The following is a 19,547-nucleotide window of genomic DNA, read 5'->3' as shown; positions in this document are numbered from 1 at the left end:
GATTGTGATGAGTGGGTCTAGGGTCCCGCAAGGCCAAGGAGGCACCAGGCACAGAGTAGGTGCTCAGGGAAGTCTTGGGAGGCGGGGTCAAACTCAGCCGATCCCAGTTTGACTTCCAATCCCAGCCCCTCACCCCGCTGCCTGGCTTCAATGACTCCTACCTTCCCTGCCTCCTTCCAGGAATAGCTCTCGAATATCTAGTATATGCCAGGCACTGGGCTGAGTGCCAGACACAGTGGAAAGCAAGACAGATGCAGTCCCTGCCCTCGCTTCGAGCCATAGCCCTCTCTGAGCCTTGGTTTCCTCCTCCAGAAATCGGGAGAAGGATAGATTTTCCCCCTCACCTGGCCAGGGTGGAAAAGACCGCTTCTGCGAGGCACCAGCTGGGTGCCTGACCCCCAGGGGAACGAAGTGCTTAGACACGTCCTGTCTTCCCTCCGTGCACGTATGGAAGGAAGGGCTGGTGCAAGACCCGGCCTTGAAGGAGAGAGAACTCGGAAGGCCACAAGTTCCTGCTGCCTTCGTGTTGTGTCCCCAGAGCTCCCTGGAACTGGATCCAAATTTGGGATGCAGACCCCGTGGATGCCGCTCCAGAGTTGGATGGCCGCCAGTGGCCCGTCCCCTCGCAGGCCAGCATGGTTTGAACCGAATGCAGGAACCGAGCATGCAGGGGGCCCTCCCAGCCCGTGACCAGGCCAGGCAGTCGGCCATGGGGGCCAAGAGGCAAGAGGAGAAGGGAGGGGGAGGCACAGAGGACCCCAGGAGCACAGGCAGCTGTGGAGAAATGAATCGAAGCCAGGAGCCACTGGCCCAGAAAAGGCCGATGATTTCCTGCCACGAGAGCAGGCTGGAGGGCTCCCACCCGGCTTGGGGATGAAGGCTGGCTTCCCCGGGAGCAGGCTGATCGGTCCTCAGCCCTGGAGGGCATGTGACACAGCAGGTCTCCCTCCTCCGCCACAGGCTTCTTCCCCAGGTTCCAGGACCCCTGGGCAGCCCTGGGCTGGTCACACATATCTAAACATTGCACGTCTCAGGCCCCCTCTTCTGTGCTCTCCCTGCTCGGTCTACACTCCCTGGTGATGGCTTTGCTCCTGAAGTGATGTTCCTCACCCCTGACGCTGCCCAGGCTCCTCCCCGAGCTCCAGACCAGGCCCGCTGTGTGAGGCCCACAGGCGTCCGCACCTGACATCACTCTTTAGCATCCAGATCTGCCCTGTCTCTGCAAATGGCACCATGTCCCCAGATGCTCAGCCCAAAGCCTTAGAGCTGTGCTGGGCTCCTCCCCCTCCCCCACAGCAAGCCCTGCCCACAATCTGTCTGCGATCCAGCCCCTTCTCCCCTGCCCCGCCCCCCAGCCTGGGGCTGCCGTCACCCCTCACCGGTCTCCCTGCTTCCACTCTTGTCCCCTCCGGCCCTGCTCCCCACACCTGTGCTTTGTGTTTGCCACTGTTTCCGCCACCGTAACTTAAGCCCTAGAGGGCAGGGACTTCGTCTCCCCCTTGCCAGGGGGAGCCTGACACATGCTCAGTGCTTGTGGGAGGAGTGGCTGAGTAAGTGAGCACTGAGACCTGGAAGATGAGTCGAAGACGGCCAGGCTGTGAGGTAGGCAAGGCGACGGGATTGTTCCCATTTCACAGAGGGGGAAGCTGGGGCTCTACAGGTTTCCTGAGCTGCTGGCGGCCACACGGATTGGTGTATTCATTTGAAAAGCCCAACTGGAAGGGCACATGTTGATGGCAGGGAACAAGGCACCTGGGTAGGGCAAGGCTGGCTCCAAGGGGCGGAGCATCCCCAGCCCCGAAACAAAATGCACTCATCTGATTTTTCGGGGGGCACCCCCTCTGCGCCACAGCCCAGGACTCCCCCCCCCCCACTCCTGGAGGTCTCTTGCCTCTTCCCCTTACCGCCCCTCGCCACTTGCAGCCCACCCAAACCGGCGGGAGTGGAGAAGCCTTAGAAAATGCAAATGTCACCAAATCTGGTGGCTTCCCTGCCCTCCGAGGGAAGACACTGTGGACCCCGCCTCGTGTGGCAACGCCCTCGCCAGCCTCCTGCTCGTCTGCTGCCTTCATCTTTCACTTCCATCGGCTATTTTCCATCAGACGGTCCATCCTCGAGCGTGTCCCCGACACGTGATATTCCTGCCCTCATGCTATTCCATGCGTTGTCCCCGTGGCCTGTGACACTTTCTCAGACTCTTCTCCCATCCTCAGGAGACAGGGCAAGCCCTCCGAAGTCTGCCCCGGCCCCCTGGCAGTCTCGGGGCTCCCTCCCACACCCCCACAATGGTACTTACCTGCCTGGTGGCCCCACTGGTCTCAGGAGAAGCACCGCGAGGACAGGTTTGGGTCTTGCCCCTCCCCCCCTCCCCCCCAGGGCCCAGAAGAGCCCCTGCCCATGAGCTCGCACCCACCAGTCTTGGCAGAGTCAGCGAGGGGAGAGGCACCAGGCCCCCGGCTGTCTTGAGGTGAGCCATGGCCTCTGTGACAGATGGTGCAGGGGAGGGACACTAGATTTGGAACAGGACGTCTAGGTTCCGTGCAAAGGCGGTCATTGACTAGCTAGACATGCCTCAGTTTCCCCCTCTGTAGGGTCTACTTCCGCAGGCAGTAAAGAGAATCAAATGAGAGCAAGTCTCAGGGCTGTTTTGTAAGCTGTGAAGTGCCACGCGGGTGCCAAGGCCTATCTAACCGCCCACGAGACCCGCACGTTCGGACAAAACAGAGAGGCGAAAACTGATACTCTCAGGTCGGCCATCTTGGTGAATCACACGGACCCGGGTTCAAATCCTACCTCTGCCCCTTCCGGCTCCGGCGGGGGCGGGGGGGTCGCTCAGGCGGGTCGCCTGCCCTTTCTGAGCCTCCCCGTCCTCACGTGGGGAACGGAGGTGACGTGAAAACCTGTCTTGCTGGTGTGTTGAGAAGCACATGAGGTAGGGCGGGGGAAGCGCGTAGAGAGGGCCCCACCTGGCATCTGGTGAGACTTCCTCTCCTGGGCGATGATTAGGCTGCGACCGGGGTGGCGCCGGCTTCTGCCTGACAGTTGAGGAGCTCTGGAGAGCTAATCCGAGTAAACGGGCTGGGGACGGGCAGGCGGCCAGGATTTTTCATCAGCCCCTGCCCCGAGACGAGGCCGCCGTGGCTCCATTGGTGGCGGTGTGGTGCCTGCCACGAGGAGGGCCGTCCTCCCGCTGGAAGCGCTCAGACGCTTTCCACCGAGACCACACTGTTAGCTCAGCCCTGGTCGTTGCGGCAGGTTCGCCTCTCTCTGGCCACGTTGACTCTCTTGAAGTTCCTCGAGACCTCAGGGCCTTGGCACATGCCGTTCTCTCTGCCTGCCTCCCCTCCCTCTCTTGCCCGACGTAGTTCCTCAGCGTTCAGGGTTAAAACCCCCTTTCTGCCAGGTGAGGGGTATGCCCCCCCGCCCCAGAGTGCAGCGGAGGCTCTCTGTCCTGTCGGTCAGCGCATGAACCCTGCTTTGGCAAAACTGGGAGTTCATCGTCCGTCTCCCCACGGGGTCCTCGGTTCCAGGAACGCGGGGACGGCGTCCACCTCTTTGGACCACCCGGCCAACAGGAGGTGGCTGACGGGCGTGTGTTGGACTGAGTGCCAAGTACTCGTGCCCTGGCCACCTCCCCGCCTCTCTGCAACAATCTCGCGAAGGAGGGTTCTTGCTGGAGAAAGTGAGGCCCGGAGGGGGGAAGTGGCATGAAGGAGGCCACAGGGCCAATGAGGGGCAGAGTGGCACCGGACATCGGACCACCCACAGCAGTCAGCTCCGTAGCCAGGGGCCCTGTCACCGTGTCCTGCACTGCCTGTCTCCCCTGAGCCGGGCACTGGCTGACCCCGTGGGGGTCTTGACCGCTCCGTAAGCGCAGGCAGATGGGTGGCTGGACGTGGGTCTTGGAGGCATTTGCCCCGTTTCCTGGGGGAAGGTGGGTGGGAGGAGGTGCTGAGTGATCGATTTCTGAGCGGCCTGGTGACAATCTGCTATTTTTCCCCCCCGGGGGGGGGGGGGGTCTGCGCGGTGGGAGCTGCCCATCCCCCGCCCTGACGCCCGACTCCTTTCCTCGCAGGGACAGATGCGGGCTCCCCCGAAGCACCTGGACCCCGGCACCGCCCACGGCCAGGAGCAGCCTGTGGCCGAATCCATCTACACAGTGAGTCTTGGGGCCTGGGCTCCCTCTGCCTCTCTCAGGCCTGGCACAGGGGCCCGGGCCAGCTCAGCCATGCACCGGCTGCGTGACCTCTGAGCCTCCAGTTCCCAGCCCGCAAACTGGGGACAAGAATTCTAACCTGGCGGGATTTCTGTGAAGATGAGCAAGCGTGTGGCCCCTGGCCCCTGGCGGGCAGGGAGCTGTGAGGTGGCCCCGGGCCCCGCTCCCTGGCACGCCCCTCCGCTTCTGGGACAAGGGCCAGCCGGGGCACGAGGTGGGGAGGAATGAGTGACGTTGACCAGCTCAGCAGCTCTTTCCTGTTTTTATTGCACAAACAGCATCACAGCAAACAGCAGAAAGAGGGAAAGGTCAGGCGCCATCGCAAGCCCTTAACACATCAACGCTTTTCAGTTTTTCACACCTCCCTTCCCCCACACGCAGGCATTGCTTCTCCTTAAAATCAAGCAGAGACACGAGCTGGGATGAGCTGGGATGTCGTGTCATAAGCATTTCCTGTTGCTGTACCTGTCTTCGTATCTACCTGGGGGAGGCTCAGCCTGGCGCTCCCGCGGGGTGTGAGTGAGCCCGCCCACCGGTCCCCACGGTCCCCACGCAGCCCCTCTCTGCCCAGCGGCCGGGAAGGTGACAACCGTGCCTTTTCAGCTACGTCTAGTTTAGTTCCACAAGCAGCGTATGCTCACTGTAGAGGAAGTGAATAAATGCCACCCAGTGTCAGCTGGGCTCTCGGCACCATGAGACCGACAGCTGCCAGGTCAGGATCTCGGCTCCACACCTGGAGGTACCAAGCCCTGCCGGGGACCTGCGGGCTCCCCAGGGGCGTGTTCGAGGGCTGTCCCTGCACGTTTCTGCCGGGACCTGCTGTCGCTGGTCTGTTCCCACCACCCGGACACGCAGGAGACTCGGGGCCACACAGAGGGCACTCAGAGTATGGCCCTACTTCCTGAGGATGGGGACAGTTGGGGATGGGGCAAAGGCAATGTCCCTCCAGCACCAACAGCTCCAAATGGAACAGAACACGGCCAGCCCTCCACTCCGGGGAATTTCCACCAGCCACTTTCCCACGTGGTCCCAGACTTCCCCATGTCCCCTCTGCTCTCTTGACGACTCAGGGTATTTTCCCTGTGAGGGATTCTGGTGTCAGCTTTTGAATAAAAACATTTCTCTCTCTCTCCACACACACACACGATCTCTCTCTCTCTCTCTCTATTATATATGTATGTATGTCTATGAAGAAAATAACCATCATCCTAAGCCTATTTTCTTCCAGGATAAATACTAGTAACATCGACTTCTATACCTTCCAGTCTTTTTTCTATAAATACATACAAAGAGACCCATATACACACTCACACGTACTTTTTTTTTTATTGGAGTAGTACAGCTATTTTTGTTCGTGTTGCAGTATCTCATGAACATCTTTCCACATGAATAAATATCCTTCTACCAGCGTGGTTTTAATGGAAGAGACTCACTTCTGCACGGAACATCTTTTTCCTGCCCGTGTTTAGATTTCTCCGAGGCTCAGGCAGACTTCTCCAGGGTGTGCGAAAGAAGCCCAACGGCCCCACGGGGTTAAGGGGTGGTTTCAAGAGATTTCGGGACAAGAAAGGAGACGTGAAGGGAGGCCACAGACTTTGGGAGTCCATGAGGCCGGTCCCTACCAGCTGGGCAGGTAGGCATGACTTTAACGACAGGGGTGATGACTTCAGGAGCGTTTGTTGAGTGCCTACTATGTGCCAGGCACTGTGGTAGGATTCTACACCTGTTATGTCATTGAGTCTCACGTTAGGGATTTCAGATACAGGTGGTAGCCCCATTTCAATTTTATTTCCTAATTGTCTATCGTAAGTATGTAGAAATATGATTGGCTTTTGCATATTGACTTTATATAGAGTGACCTTGTTGAATTCATTAATTCTGGTTTTTTTAATGTTTATTTTTGAGAGAGAGAGAGAGAGAGAGAGTGAGCAGGGGAGGGGCAGAGAGGTGGGGGGCGGGGACAGAGGATCCAAAGCAGGCTCTGTGATGCAGGGCTCGAACTCACAAACCGTGAGATCATGACCTGAGTGGAAGTCGGACACTCAACCGACTGGGCCACCCAGGTATCCCAATCTTTCTTCTTTTCTAATCTATGCACTAAAAGCTATGAACTTCCCTTTAATTATGGCTTTAGCTGTATCCCACAAATTTTGATGTGTCATATTTTTATTATCTTTCAGTTTAAATTTTCTGTTGGGATTTCTTCCTTACCCCATGGGTTGTTTAAAAGTACTTTGTTTCATTTTCAAACGTTTAATTACTTTCTAGTCATTGTTCCATTTTTTATTTCTCGCCAATTCCACTGTGATCAGGGAATATAGTCTGTATGATTTTAATCCTTTGAAGTCTCTCGAAACTTACTTTATGGCTCAGCCTGTATTGTGTGCACTGGCAAAGAACTTGCATTGTGCACGGCTGACTAGGTGTTCTACGTGTGTTACTTGGGTCAAGTCTGTTGATCGTGCTGTATAAAATATTCCATTTCCTTATCAGTTTTTGTTTTTGGTCTATCAGATGTTAAGAGAAGTGAGTTAAATCTGTCCATCTCTTTGTATATTTGTATATTTCTCCTTTTAATTATGTCAAGTCTTCCTTTTTATTCATGTGGGAAAATACTCATGATATATTGTGGCATGAGGAAAAAAAAAAAGCTGTACCACTCCAATTTGTTTTTTTAAAAGTAATCTATTCAGGGGCATGGATTTGGACTGGGTCAGGCAGACTGGGGTTCGAAGCCTACTTCTTTTGCTCATAGGTTCTGTTAAACTTTCTGAGTCTTGGTTCCCTAATCTGTAAAGTAGGGTTTAACAGGAGAATATTGCATTTACAGCTTGCAAACGTGCTATGGTTTCTTCCATCCTGGATTTCTTACATCGAGCCCACGTCCCTCTCCAGTGACCCTGCCCTTTCTCCACGACTCGTAACAGAAATGTCAAAACTCTCTGTCTTCAGTTCCTCTCTCTCCTTTTCCGACCCCCCTCAGGAGGGCTTCCTGCCCAGGTATTCATCAAAATCTTCCTCCTCAAGGTCACCATCAGCCTCCACTTTGTTACATCCAAATGTCATTGGATTAAATCCTGGTCCTCATCTTCCTTAATGAATCAGCAGCATCTACCAAACTCTCTTCCCTCCTTGACACACTTTCTTTCCTTGCTTCCAGAACATTCTACACCCTCGTGATGCCCCCTCCTCAGACTCACTGCCGGGGCCTCCTTAGCTTCTTTCACTGGTTCCTCGTGGAACCCTGACTTCTCAACATCAGAGTCCAGTCCTGGGACCCTTTCTCTTTGATCTTCTTCCCCCTCTTCAACCCCTGGGTGATCTCACTCAACCTTAAGGTTTGACACCATCTATATTCTGACAACTCTCACGTTTCTACGTCCAGCCCAGACACCTCCTCTGAACACCAGAGTCCCTCCATCCGAGTCACTGGCTTCTCTCTCAGACCAGCCTCCAGGTCTTTACCCACTGAGGTGCCTCGACTCATGGTCCTCGTTGTAGGGACGGACTGCTCCAGCCTTCCAGTTGTCCAGGCTGAGCCCTGGAAGTCGTCCTTCCCTTGTTTCTGTCACGGCTCACATTTGATCTGTCAGCGCGTCGCGTTTCATAGCATGTCCGTAATCCCCGGCCCCACCCGGTGCTAACGCTGGTGGGAGCCACCACCCTTTCTTGTCTGCTGCCTTGCAGTTGGTTTCTGATCAGCTGGCCTATTGTTATCCTTGTCCTTGGGCAGCAGCCAGAGCGATCTTGCTCAAGCACAGATCACATTCGCTCTGCTCGGGGCCCTTGGGGAGTCAGAGAAGCAGCCACAGAGCTGGGGCGAACCTGAAATGGTCTTAGTAAGGAAACCACCTGTGGGAGAAAATGGGGAAGGCTGGGCGAGCCATCAGACCAATGCAGAGCTGGTCCTGAGTGAGGAAAGTGGGAAGGACGGCAGAGAGGAAGTCCCGAGGCCGCACGGTCTAGGGAAGGCTCGGCAAGGCCGGTGGGAGTGCGCACGCACGTGAGAGGAGGTCCTTTGCCAGGGTAGGAGGCTGTGCAGGCACCCCCACTGTGCTTGGCCACCGGCTGGGAGGAGGCCCCAGGGCTTCCGTGGCCTCCGTGTACCCATGATGATGGCTTCCAGAGCCCCGCAGCCGGGGCCCCTGGTCAGTACTGGTCCCTGGGCCTGGAGGTCTGGGGAGCACGTTCTCACAAGTGCCACCAACCTCCCAAGTTTCCTGCCTCACTCAGAGTTGACGTCAGAGCCCCCGACAGAGCCTCCACGAGCTCTGCCCTCATGGTCTCCCCCTCTCTCCTGTCACACTGGCTTCCTTGCTGTTCCCAAACACCAGGCATTCCCTCACCACGGGGCCTCGCTGTCGGCCGTGCCCTCTGTTCTGGAGTGTCCTTTCTGCAGCTGTCCATGGGGGCTGCTCCCTCCCTCCCTGGCACCCTGCTCAGATGGCACGTTGGCCATGAGGTCTTTCCTGACCTCCCTTTTAGAATACAAGCTCCCCACCCCCTCCACGACCCCAACCTCCCTATCCTCCTTCTCCGTGTCCCTCTGTGGTCCTTATGGCCACCTCTTACTTTTGTGACTGTGGTTTGTCTCACACAGTGGGTGCCTAGCAGTCAAGTGCCATATGGACAAGCGGAGGGCCGTTCTTACCCTCCAGATGCCTGGGTTTCCACGGGGCTCGGTGCTGGGCACCCCGGGGCGCATGGGGGGCATCTGCTCTGCGGAACACCTCCCTCAGCTCTGCTACATCCTCAGCCTGGCCTGCTGCCCTCCTTCCTGCCCACTGCAGCGGGGGGACCTCACTAACACACCATCGATGCGGTCGCTTCCCACTCAGAAGCCTCCAGGGACTCCCCACTGCCAGCTCTTCAGCCTGGCAGCCTTCGTTGGAGGGCTCTTCCAGCCCTGCCTCCCCGGACTCCTGTCCCCTCAGTGGGCCATTCATTTCAGACATGCCAGGACCTTGACCTACAGCAGAGGTACTTCTTCTCCGATGAGTGCTGCCCCTTTTGGCACAACACCCCCAAATTGCCCCCAGCTGCCCCCAGAGTGCGTTGTGCAAGTCTCTAAGTGCAGGTGCCCGCAAGAGTGCAGCTCCTGTGTTTTCCTGGTCACAGGGAGGGGTAGGTCTTACAGGGGGACCAATGTCTAGAACCCTCGTACTAGGTCCTGGCCCCGGGGCAGCTGACTTCAGCTTTGGCTTCAGCTGACCTGGAGGAAGGCTTTGCCACTGACTCCACACTTCAGCACTGACAGCCATTTGGGTCAGCACTGTGGCCCACAGAGCAGCAGGAAGCAAAGGACTTGGGGGGGCCCGGGTCCCAGACAAACAGCCCTGGCCCAGCACAGCACAGGCCAGCATGGCCTGAGCACAGTACGTTCGGAGCCGCCCCAGCTCAGGCCAGCCTAGCTCAGCACAGCCCTGCTGTAGCCCAGCCCAGCCCAGCCCAGCCCAGTGCAGCCCTTTGAGAGGCCAGGGCAGTCCTCTCCCAGCAGGCACACCCCGAGGGAGGCAGTTCCCATCACTAACAAGGAAGGCTAGGAGGTGCGGAGCCCCCAGGCCGCCAGGCATTTCACAGCCCAGCGAAGCGGGTCACACCCTGAATGCAAATGCAGCCCAGCAGGTCAGGGCTTGTCAAAGGCTTCACTCAGCAGCTGCTAACTGGCAGCGACCCCTGCAGCCTGCCCTGCCCTCAGCCCCCCTGCCTCTCCTGCCCTCAGCAGGGTCAGAGGCCGGTGGGGTCCCGCGACAGGGTGTTCTTCTGTGTCTCAGAAGTCCCCCAGCCGCTGCCTGGCCCAGGGGGAGTGCGTGGAGCTGGGGCAGGAGGCCTGAGTTTCAATCCTGGCTCTGCCACCCAAGGGGGCTGTGTGACCCGAGACATCTTTGAGCCTCTCTGGGCTCATGTGTGACAGGCAGCCCACGTGGGCTGGACGTGAGGGAGAAGGGAGCCACCTGTGGGACCCCAGACCGGCTCCCCTGCTGAGATGTCAGCAGGGAGGCCCTTTTTTCCCTTCGCTCTGTGACCAGAAATGTCCAGCTTGGAAGGGCTGCCAGCTCGGAGGAGATCCAGGTCTGGCGGACAGAGGCTGGGGGCACAGGGCTGCTGAGTAGCAGATGCCTATTCTGTGTGCCAGGCAGGCCTGAAGACCAGAGAGGCCTGAGCAGGGGCCCTAGAGGTCGCCTTGCACTGGAGATGGGGCTTCTCCTTGGGGCAGTCTGGCCCCCTTCCCTCCCCGGAGGAGGGTCAGAAGCCCCTCTCCTCAAGACCCCTGACTCAGGGCCCCTTGAACTGATCCCCAGGGCTGCCTAGCCATCTCTGTGTGTGATGCCCTTGAAGTGAGGGTCTCCGGAGCGCCAATGGTTTATTACTCGGGTTTTCATGCACTGCTACCTCTCAGCGCCTCCCTCCCTCCTCTCCTCCCCACCTCCCCCCTCCCTTGCCTCAGAGCACCACCTGTCTCTCCAGCCTGCCTCGGCAACCCCTGCTTGCCTGTTGCCAGGGAAACCACCTCCTTGGCAACCAGCCGGCTTCCATATGACATGTACGCGCGGGAAGGGAAGGTTCCTGCCTCTCGCCGAGGCCGTTGGTGGCTCTGATGTGCCAACCCCGAAGAACAGCGTTTGCTCCTCGCATGGGACCCGGGTGCCCCCGCAGAGTCTGGAGGAGGGTCCAGGCTCTGACTGCAGAGAGGAGAGGGAGGCACCAAGCCTCCCCGGACAATTGCTCAACTCATAGTCCTACAGTAGGTGTTCAGCACCTACTATTTGCCAAACCCTGTGCCAAACATACAATCTCTCATTTAATCGTGCTTTGAGCCTGCAAGGTAAAATATGATTATTCCCATCTCGCAGGTGAGGAAACTCAGACACGGAGAGTTCCAGGGGCTGTCCAGGGCTGGCACATGGTCAGAGCTGAGAGCCATGCTTACTCTTGTCTGATTTCAAGGCCTAGCTCTTTCTACCATCCTGACACCTCTGGCCAGGCTGTTCATAGCTAGGCCAAGAGTAACTGTGGCCTCAAGGCACACGCCCTGGTGAGCAAGGAGCCCCCTCATCATAGCTCCTGTGGTGCCAGTCTCCAAGCATGCCCAGCAAGCTGTAGGTTCAGTGACCCAGACACGCACCAGGTACAGCTTAATGGGAGAGGTGTATGACCCGGCAGGTGCCTAAGTCATCTGTGAGCAGGGGCCGCGGTGGGGGTGTCAAAGGAATCCTATAGGGGTGGATGGGTGGCCAGGACCCTCATGGGTGCGGCGGCTTTGGACCCAGGGAGTGAGGACAGGTGCCAAGAGGGCATCCTATTGGAACCACGGCCACGGGTATCATGGCTGGGACTGCTGGCAACCAGGCTCTGGAGGGCCTAAGGACCGGCAAGGACTGTGGGAGTGGCTCTGGGCCCCCGGCAGAAGCCTGTAGAGGGCCCACCCAGGCTGAGCAGAAGACCTTGAGATGGTGTGAGGCAGATAACAGGGGGCACAGAGAGGAGAGTGTCCGTGAACAAGTGGGAAAGGGCAAAGCGGTTCCGCGAGAGAGAGGAGGGCAGGGGCAAAGGTACAGTGGTATGGCCGTGCGTGACGTAGCTGGGCGAGGTAACTGTCCCCTCACAGGCTGTGGCCCAAAGGGCTATGTTTCCTGGGTGCCCGCAGGCAGAGGTGATCATAACGGGGAGGCCTGGCTGCTGGGACCCAGTCCCTGCCCCCCAGGTCACCTTCCTCTGACCCTTGCCCTTTCCCACAGTCTCTACAGGGCAGAGACACTGAAGTCTACTCCTGCATCCAGACCGTGCCCAGCAGTCTGCCCCCCAAACCAGAGCTTTGTCTCCCAGGTATGCAGGGGGGTGGGGCAGCGTGCCTGGCTCCCCTTCTTACTCCATGGGACCTTCTCTCCTCATCTGTGAAATGGGGGTAAATGGGACCACAGGAGTGAACCTCTTGCAGTTGAATCAGAGTCCTCTCCCCTAGGCAGGCGGCCTAGTGGTAAAGAGGACTAGTGGGTTTGAGCCCCTGCTCTGTCCCCAGGCAGCTGCGCGGCCCTGGCCGAGGGGCTTACCTCCGAGCCCGAGTCCCCTCCTCTGTAAACTGAGTCACAGACTTGCCATGAGGGTCAAACGTGGTACTGGGGCCCCGTAGGGTCTTTGCAGTGTGGGCAATGTCTACACTGGTCGATCGGGCGGGGGTTATTAGGTTTCCAGCTGTCCCCAGGCTGACACTGGCTAAAGTTGGAAGCTGGTGGCGGGGCTGGTGCCAGCCCGAGCTGGCCCGGTCAGGGGTCCGTGTTCATCATGATGGAGGCCAAGGCATATCACTTGATCATTATTCTTTCTCTCCCTCTGTCTGTTTTTTTTTTTTAATGTTTATTTTTGAGAGAGACAGAGCACAAGCGGGGGAGGGGCAGAGAGAGAGGGAAGCAGGCTCCAGGCTCCGAGCTGTCAGCACAGAGCCCGACGCGGGGCTTGAACCCACGAACGGGGACATCATGACCTGAGCCGAAGTCGGACGCTCAACCGACTGAGCCACCCAGGCGCCACTGGTCATGGTTTCTCTGAAACCTGTTTGCTCATCTGTAGACTGGATGAGTGACCCTTTCCTACAACACCAACTGCCCTGAATTCGAATGAGTTCCAGGTTAAGTAATGTCGACGCCCGAGCTTTGGGCATCGTAAGGTGCAGGGGGTTCATCGAGCCAGTACAGGAGCCCTTGGGTAGTGGGTGGGCCCACGGGCATCTTGGAAGAGCCGTCAGAAGTGAAGGAGCTGGAACTTGGCCTCCCCCCCAGCCCAGGAGGCCCAGGCTGGCATTGTTGACGCCTCTTCTCCAAGCCCGTGCTCTACTCAGCCCTGAACTGGGCCCTGACTGGAAGCAGGGCTTCCCCATGCCGAGACCCCCAAGGATGTCTGGGCCATCCTAGGCAGTGCCCGCCCTGTGCCAGGCTCTGAGGTGTCGCCAGGACGGCTGGCCCCTTCGGGAGCCTCGGGTCTGCAGGAGCAGTCACTGACAAACAGAGGCATTTGCCGCCCCCTGTGAGGGGTGTGCTGGGGGGAGGCATCGGACTAGGGCCAGGGGAGGGGGTTTTCGGGGGCGCTGAACCAAACCCTGCAGGGGGAGTAGGTGGTGGTCGGGGAGTTGGTGGGGTGGGGGAACACCCAAGGCAGAGGGAAGAGCATGTGGGGAGGCGGAAGGGCTGGAGGGCAGAGAGCAAGGGTGGGTGGAGTGGAGGAAGAGACTGGTGAGGTGGCCCTGGGGACAAGGACAGGCCTCCCAGTCAGAGCTGCGCCTCTGACTAAAATTGCATTAGTACAACTTTGTTCTTTTCCTACCTATTCTTTGTCTTTCTTCCTTTCTCCACTCCTTCTCTCCTTGTGTCCTACCCTTCCTTCCTTCCTTCCTTCCTTCCTTCCTTCCTTCCTTCCTTCCTTTTTTTCCCCAGGAGAAAATGCACAGATTTACGAATGACAGCGAATTTAACCTGGTCTATGAAAATCTCTAGGATGAGCTCCACGGGCCCTTCGGTCTCGCCCTGGATCAGATGCCCCACAGCAGCTCCTCCTTCCACAGGACTTGTCCTATCCCAGGAGTGAGGCCCCAGGGGCATCCCATCACCTTGCCCCCACATTCAAGGCACTTCCGGCCTTGGCCTGCCCCCTACCCCCTCCTTCTGTGTCCCAGCCAGACCCACCGGTCACAGCGTTTCACATCTGGCCCTTGCCCAGACTGTCCCTTCTGTCCGGGAGCCCTTCCTCAGTCCTCACAGGCTCTCCTCGACACAGCCCCCCCCAAGCCCTCCGTGCCCTTTCATGGGCTCTCTGGGCACCAGCCTGCACCACGGCCTGAGCCAGCGAGGCCAACCGTGAGCTCCTCGGGGAGGTTCCCAGCAAAGGACACTTGTTGGTGCCGTGAGCGCGCGCATCCGCAGGGATGAATAAAGGAACGACTACACAAATACCCCACCTCCGTGCCCCTGCCCAGCTAGGTCAAAGGCACAAGGCGGACACACAAAGTAGAGGAGGGGGCTGGCGCAGGAGGAATGGGGTGTGGGCCCGAAGGAGCTGTGCAGAGGCGGGGCTGGGCTCTGGGACAGAGCCAGAGGCCAAGGAGGTGGCTGAGGGCCGGTCATCAGGCTGGGGGCCTGGAGCAGGGCAGCTGAGGAAGCAGATCCGGCACATTAGGGGCAGATGCTGGCCAAAAGGGCTGAGCCTCCCGAAGCTCTCCATCCCCCAACGGGGACCCCAAAGCCGTCTCCCATCGGCCTGGCCCTCTACACGCTCTGCCAACACCTGCAGCCCTCCTCCACCCTCAGGGCCTCAGCGACTTCTCCTTCCCCCAGAGCCCTCACCATCTGATCTCCGCGGACCCCACCCACCTCCTCCCTCTGTCTGCCTTGTGCACCTGCCCCAGTGCTTCGGGGCACCTCCTCACACGCTCTAGCCTAGCCGAGTGGTTTGGTGCCTGGGGCTCCTCTGGGCTGCAGGAGGGCCCCCTCGATGTGGCCGCAGCTCAGGCCCCGTGCAGACAGTGGCCCTCAGTGCTTGCACAGAGCCGTTTCTGGGGCTCCAAGTCCTCAGCAGCCCTGCTGGAACCCGTTACACAGGCAGGAGGGGGCTAAGGGTGGGGATCACCTGGGCTGTTGGGCTCTGCTCCTTCCCTCCCCTGCTCTCCTCCACCCCTGCTGCTCTCCGCAACCTCATTTGTAAAATCCTCCCTCCCACCCCCGCGCTCTTCCCAGAGGTCCTTGAGGGAGGGGCCCTTGCACACAAACCCCGAACGTGTCTAGGGGCGCTGGGGGGGCCCAAGGCATGAGCCCCGGCCCTGGTCCCTGAGCCGTACTGGGCAGCTTGAAGGCAGCACTGGGTCTGCAGGTCGGGCCCTTCCCTCAGGGTAGATGGGCTGGGGGGTCTTGGGGGAGGGGAAGCAGCAGACTGACATTCTAAAGAAATCCCGGCCCCTCTGCTAGGTTGGCCCGCAGCCTCCTTGGGCCCACAGGACAGGGCAGCCCACAGCCTCTAAGCTTGGTTCTGAGCCTGGTCTGTGAGCACAGTGCAGGGAAGGCTCTAGTGGGATTATAAGGCTGAGTGGAGAGGGCCCTGCTCACCAGGAGGCTGGAGTTGAATGAATTCCTTGCCTGTTCAGGGGGCGAAGCTGCCTGCAGAAGTGTCTTCCAGGCTCCGGGCTCCAACAGGCGGACTCCAACGGCCCGGCCCGAGGCAGAGGCCAGGGTTGGGAGTTGGGGGGAGGGGAGGCATACTAGGGGGGAGGGGAGGCATGCTGCTCAGGGTACAGCAAGCCTCCCCAGAGACACCAAAGCCAGCAAGACCAGGAGGAGGCTACCTGCTGGGCCTGGGCCTCTCTCTCCTGGCCCCAGGACCCCAGCCCCTCAGGCTGGGAGTCAGACTTTTCCAGCCAGCCCCGGGGGTACCGGGGAAGCCTGAAGGGGCTACACCCGCTTGCCCTGGTCCAGGCTGCCCTGCCCCGCCCCCTGTCTCTTCTCCACAAAGGGATAAAACCTACACAGGATCTCGTCCCTCCTGGGCTCAACAGTTCCCACCTGAGCCCGAAGGGCTGGTGCAGGTGGAGGGGTGGCAGATTACTTTAGGGGGGTGCAGGTGGCAGTAAGGGAAGAGAAGGCGACAGAGAGGGCTTCGAATGGCGCTCCTTGAGGGCAGGCAGGCTTGTGTGGCCTCTGGACTCTGAATGGGCACAGGGGGGAAGAACCAACCACACTTGGGAGCCCTTTGAGGCCGGGTGGCTGCTGGCCTCTCTCGACCCCAACTCCACCTCCCGGCAGCCATGTCCCCCTGAGCCTTGCTTTCAGTGACAATCAAGACCTCTGGGCGTGGCTCAGAGGGGACAGAGGGGAACTCTGCTCCTCCAGAGGCTCCGCGGGTGTGCATTTTCTCCGCACTCAGCCTCCAGGAAAAACAGGCTATCACGGAGCAGTGTGGAGGGGGTCTGCTAAAAGAGGGGTTAGGTCTCCCTGGGGGAGATGGGGGCTCTGTAGCCCCCACAGGGAGCACCCAGGGGTGGGGGCAAGGCAAACAGAGGGATGGCATGGGGAGGGCTGTTCCTGGCCCAGGCGGGACAGGAGTGGCCAGAGGAAGAACAGTCAGCTTGGAGCACCCCGAGGGAGTTGGATCGGAGGGGAACAGGTGAAACCCTGGTTAGTGGAGCCCTAGGGGGCCCTAGACCCAAAGGGTGGATGGCCACATCCTGAGGGCGGATTCCTGGCCTAGCGCTGTGGACCCCCCCTCCCCCCCCCACACCCCGTGGTCCCTGAGGGCCAGGCCCTGGGCACCGCCTCTTCCCACCCAGACCCTGCCCCAATTCAGGGAGACAGTCTCCGTCTAGCCTGCCTGGCTCTGACAGGGATTTCCTTCCAGCTCTCAGCGGAGCCCCCCCCCCCCCGCCCTCCTAGGTCGGGCCTTGACACCCTCTTCTGAGCCTCAGGCGTCCGAAACAGTTCAGCTTACTTCTGGCACCCTCCACCTCCTCTGGGGCAGCCCCTCAGAAATGGCCCCCGCTGCCCGTTCCCTCCGGGTTTCAGCCTCCAACCCCCTTTCTGCTCCTGCTCCTCTCAGGTGCTTGCCTGAGAAAATCATCCCTGGAAACCAAACCCAGGAACACAAAAATGGGTGTGGGAAGCGGCTGCCCCTCCTCAGCGACAATTTCCAGAGGATTCTGCAAAGCAGAGTTTCCATGGGAACATGTGCGGTTCCACACAGAACCTCGGTGGGGCCGGGGTTCCCCTCACACCCAATACTGCAGGACCGTGTGGCCTGGGGGCCTTGGCCAAGCAGGGCCACTGCGCTTTGGCCACCAGCCCTCACCAACCTGAAATCAAGTTACTGGCAAATCTGCCTTTTTTTTTCCCCTTCTAATTTAAAGGCGCCCTCCATGCTAAGGATGCCTCTGGGATTTCCAGGATGGATTTTTATGTAGCTCAATAGGTTCCTTGGCAGACTGCTCAGCCAGGAGAGGTGGGCCATGGCCCCAGCCCTGCCAGGCTGCCACAGCGGCGTCTCTCTGTCCCTCCTTCGTGCCAACGGACGTCATTTACCCGCCTGAGGGGCTTCCTCAGACCTGGATTCAGACTCCAAGAGTTTGGGGACATCAGCAGCACAGGGCCCTGGGACGCTTCCCTTACTAGGCTCCTCTCTTGACCTGCGGTCATAATCACGGCCTGCGAGCATTGGCGGGGCATGGGGCCGACCCTCCTCTCTGCACTCTGCGTTTAGGATGTGTTTATCCAAGCAGGTGATGCAGGCGTAACAGGCATAATGCAGGCTGTAAAATTCCCTCTGATGCTCCCGCCAGTTACAGCCTCCATCCCGGTGCCCCCGCCCTGAGGTGACCACTGGGTCATTTGGGTGTGTGTGTGTGTGTGTGTGTGTGTGCGTTTTCTTCCAGACTGTTTTTATTGCATCCACGTACCTATATGCATGTACACGAACATATAAAATGTATGGTGCTTGCGGGGGGCTCTGAAGAGCTTACATGGAATGATTCTGTAGGTGCTTGCTTTGTTCATACAGCCCCACGTGGTGGAGATCCGCCCGTGACAGCCACGCAGAAGCTGCCAGACTCTTTAATTACAGCAAAGGATTCCACAGGACCGATGGATCCTAATTTAGCCAAGCCCCTAGAAACGGCCTTTTCCGTTGTTTACAATTTCCAACCTCACAGAAGGGGCCGCAGGAAACATCCTTGGGCGTCGTCATTTGCAAAAACTTTCTCCTTGGGGAAATGACGAGAAGGAATCCCCGGGGCCTAGAGCGTGGACATTCACTGTTTTAACAGAGGCTGCCAGAGGGGTCACGCGTGGAGTTTGTACCGGTTTCCGTTCCTCAAGCCTATCTACAAGAGCTCGTTGAATCCTGAAAACACCCTGCCAAGTGAGGGGGGGGGGCATCTTCCCTTTTTACCAAAGCAGAAACCACAATTCGGAGAGGCTGACTGGCTAGAGGTTATATAGCACAGAAGGGGCAGCGCTGGGTTGCCTCCAACTGTGTGTGGCCCTCCTGACTCCATGGGTCAGGTGAGGGGGGGGGTTGCATAAAGTGTCTTAGATGGACTCACGGCCCCCAGGGCTGGGGAAGTCCTTGAAGGGACAAATTTCTGCCAGAGATCAACGACCAGGCTTATATCGCTCAGAATCGTAGGGGCGGGGGGTGGGGGGGGTCCTCTTTGGGGTGGTCTGTCTTCTTGGGGAAACGAAGGCAGGTCAGTAGAGGTGATGGAGTCGGGGCTGCCCAGCAGCCCACCCACACTGCGGGGCTTGGCTTCAGGCAGCCTAGACATTTGGATCCCTTAGCCTCCCCTGGAAATTTCCGGGCACAACATGCCTGGAGGTGTGAACTGCCTCTTGGAAGCTTCATAATCCGGGATAATGCTGCTGTAATTGGCATTGTTTTTGCATTTACAATCCTCTCGTTACCTGAAAACCTGCTTGCGATGGCTGTATCTGGAGGGGGTTTAATTTTACCACTTGGCGGACCTTGGGGGGCTGAGGAACACAAGCTTTTCCTCTGGGCCCCTTGGCCCACCCCCCGCCCCCATTCAGATTCCCCAGTGAGTGCCACAGGCCTGGGTGGCCCAGGCTGGTTGACCTCGCGGCCTTGGTTCAGGGTACAGCCTCCCCACAGGAGCCCCAGCCTGATCAGGGGACTGCTTTTCTCCCCAATTCCCCTTCCTTCCTGGGTCCAGCCCACCCAGCTCGTCTCCCTTCAATCCTTTCTCCTCCCAGGGGCTCCTGGGTGGCTCAGTCCGTTGAGCATCTGGCTCTTGGTTTTCAGCTCAGGTCATGATCTCACAGTTCGGGAGCTCGAGCCCCGCGTCAGGCTCCGTGTTGACAGTGCAGAGACTGCTTGGCATTCTCGCTCTCTCCCTGTCTCTCGGCTCTTCCCCTTCTCTCTCTCTCTTTCTCAAAATAAATAAAGAAACTTAAAGAACATCCCTTCTCCTTCCAGCCCTTCCCAGTCTCTACCACCAAACTGATCTTCCAATGGCACGGATCTGACCGCACCTCTCCCCTCTCTCAAAACCCTGCAATACCTCCCATTTATTCATTTCAACAAAGGAGCCGAGATAATTCAATGGGGGAAAAAACAGGCTTTCAGCAGACAGTGCTGGGAGAGATGGATGTCCACACGTGGAAGGAGGAAGTTGGGCCCCTTCCTCACACCCTCTACGAAACCTCACGGTGCCTTCCTCTGTCCACGGGATGGAGCCTTGACTCCTCAGGCCAGGACTCCGGGCTCTTACAATATTTGTCCAGCTCCAGTGCGTGTGCTGAGTCTGGGACAAGAGACAGATGGTTCTGTCCTCGTGTTATCGTCA

General features: G+C 58.6%; 1 protein-coding gene across 5 annotated transcripts in view; it reads left to right on the top strand.

Moving 5' to 3' along the window:
• The window catches only part of NFAM1 (NFAT activating protein with ITAM motif 1), a 36,488-nt gene extending 16,941 nt beyond the window's left edge, over window positions 1-19,547 (top strand). For 3 of the 5 annotated variants that reach the window (XM_042993426.1, XM_042993427.1, XM_042993430.1), the window contains 3 exons: window positions 4,076-4,159; window positions 11,956-12,043; window positions 19,178-19,547. In XM_042993426.1, coding sequence (XP_042849360.1) covers window positions 4,076-4,159; window positions 11,956-12,043; window positions 19,178-19,227 — 222 coding nt within the window. In that variant the 3' untranslated portion in view covers window positions 19,228-19,547. Of the gene's footprint in view, window positions 1-4,075; window positions 4,160-11,955; window positions 12,044-13,644; window positions 14,234-19,177 lie in introns of those variants that run through there. The other 2 variants (XM_042993429.1, XM_007079473.3) reach the window with 2 other exon arrangements.

This window comes from Panthera tigris, chromosome B4, assembly GCF_018350195.1.
Source record: "Panthera tigris isolate Pti1 chromosome B4, P.tigris_Pti1_mat1.1, whole genome shotgun sequence".
In the NCBI taxonomy this organism is placed as follows: Eukaryota; Metazoa; Chordata; class Mammalia; order Carnivora; family Felidae; genus Panthera; species Panthera tigris.
The sequence above is the reverse complement of the archived record's forward strand: the minus strand, read 5'-3'. Positions and strand labels throughout refer to the sequence as shown.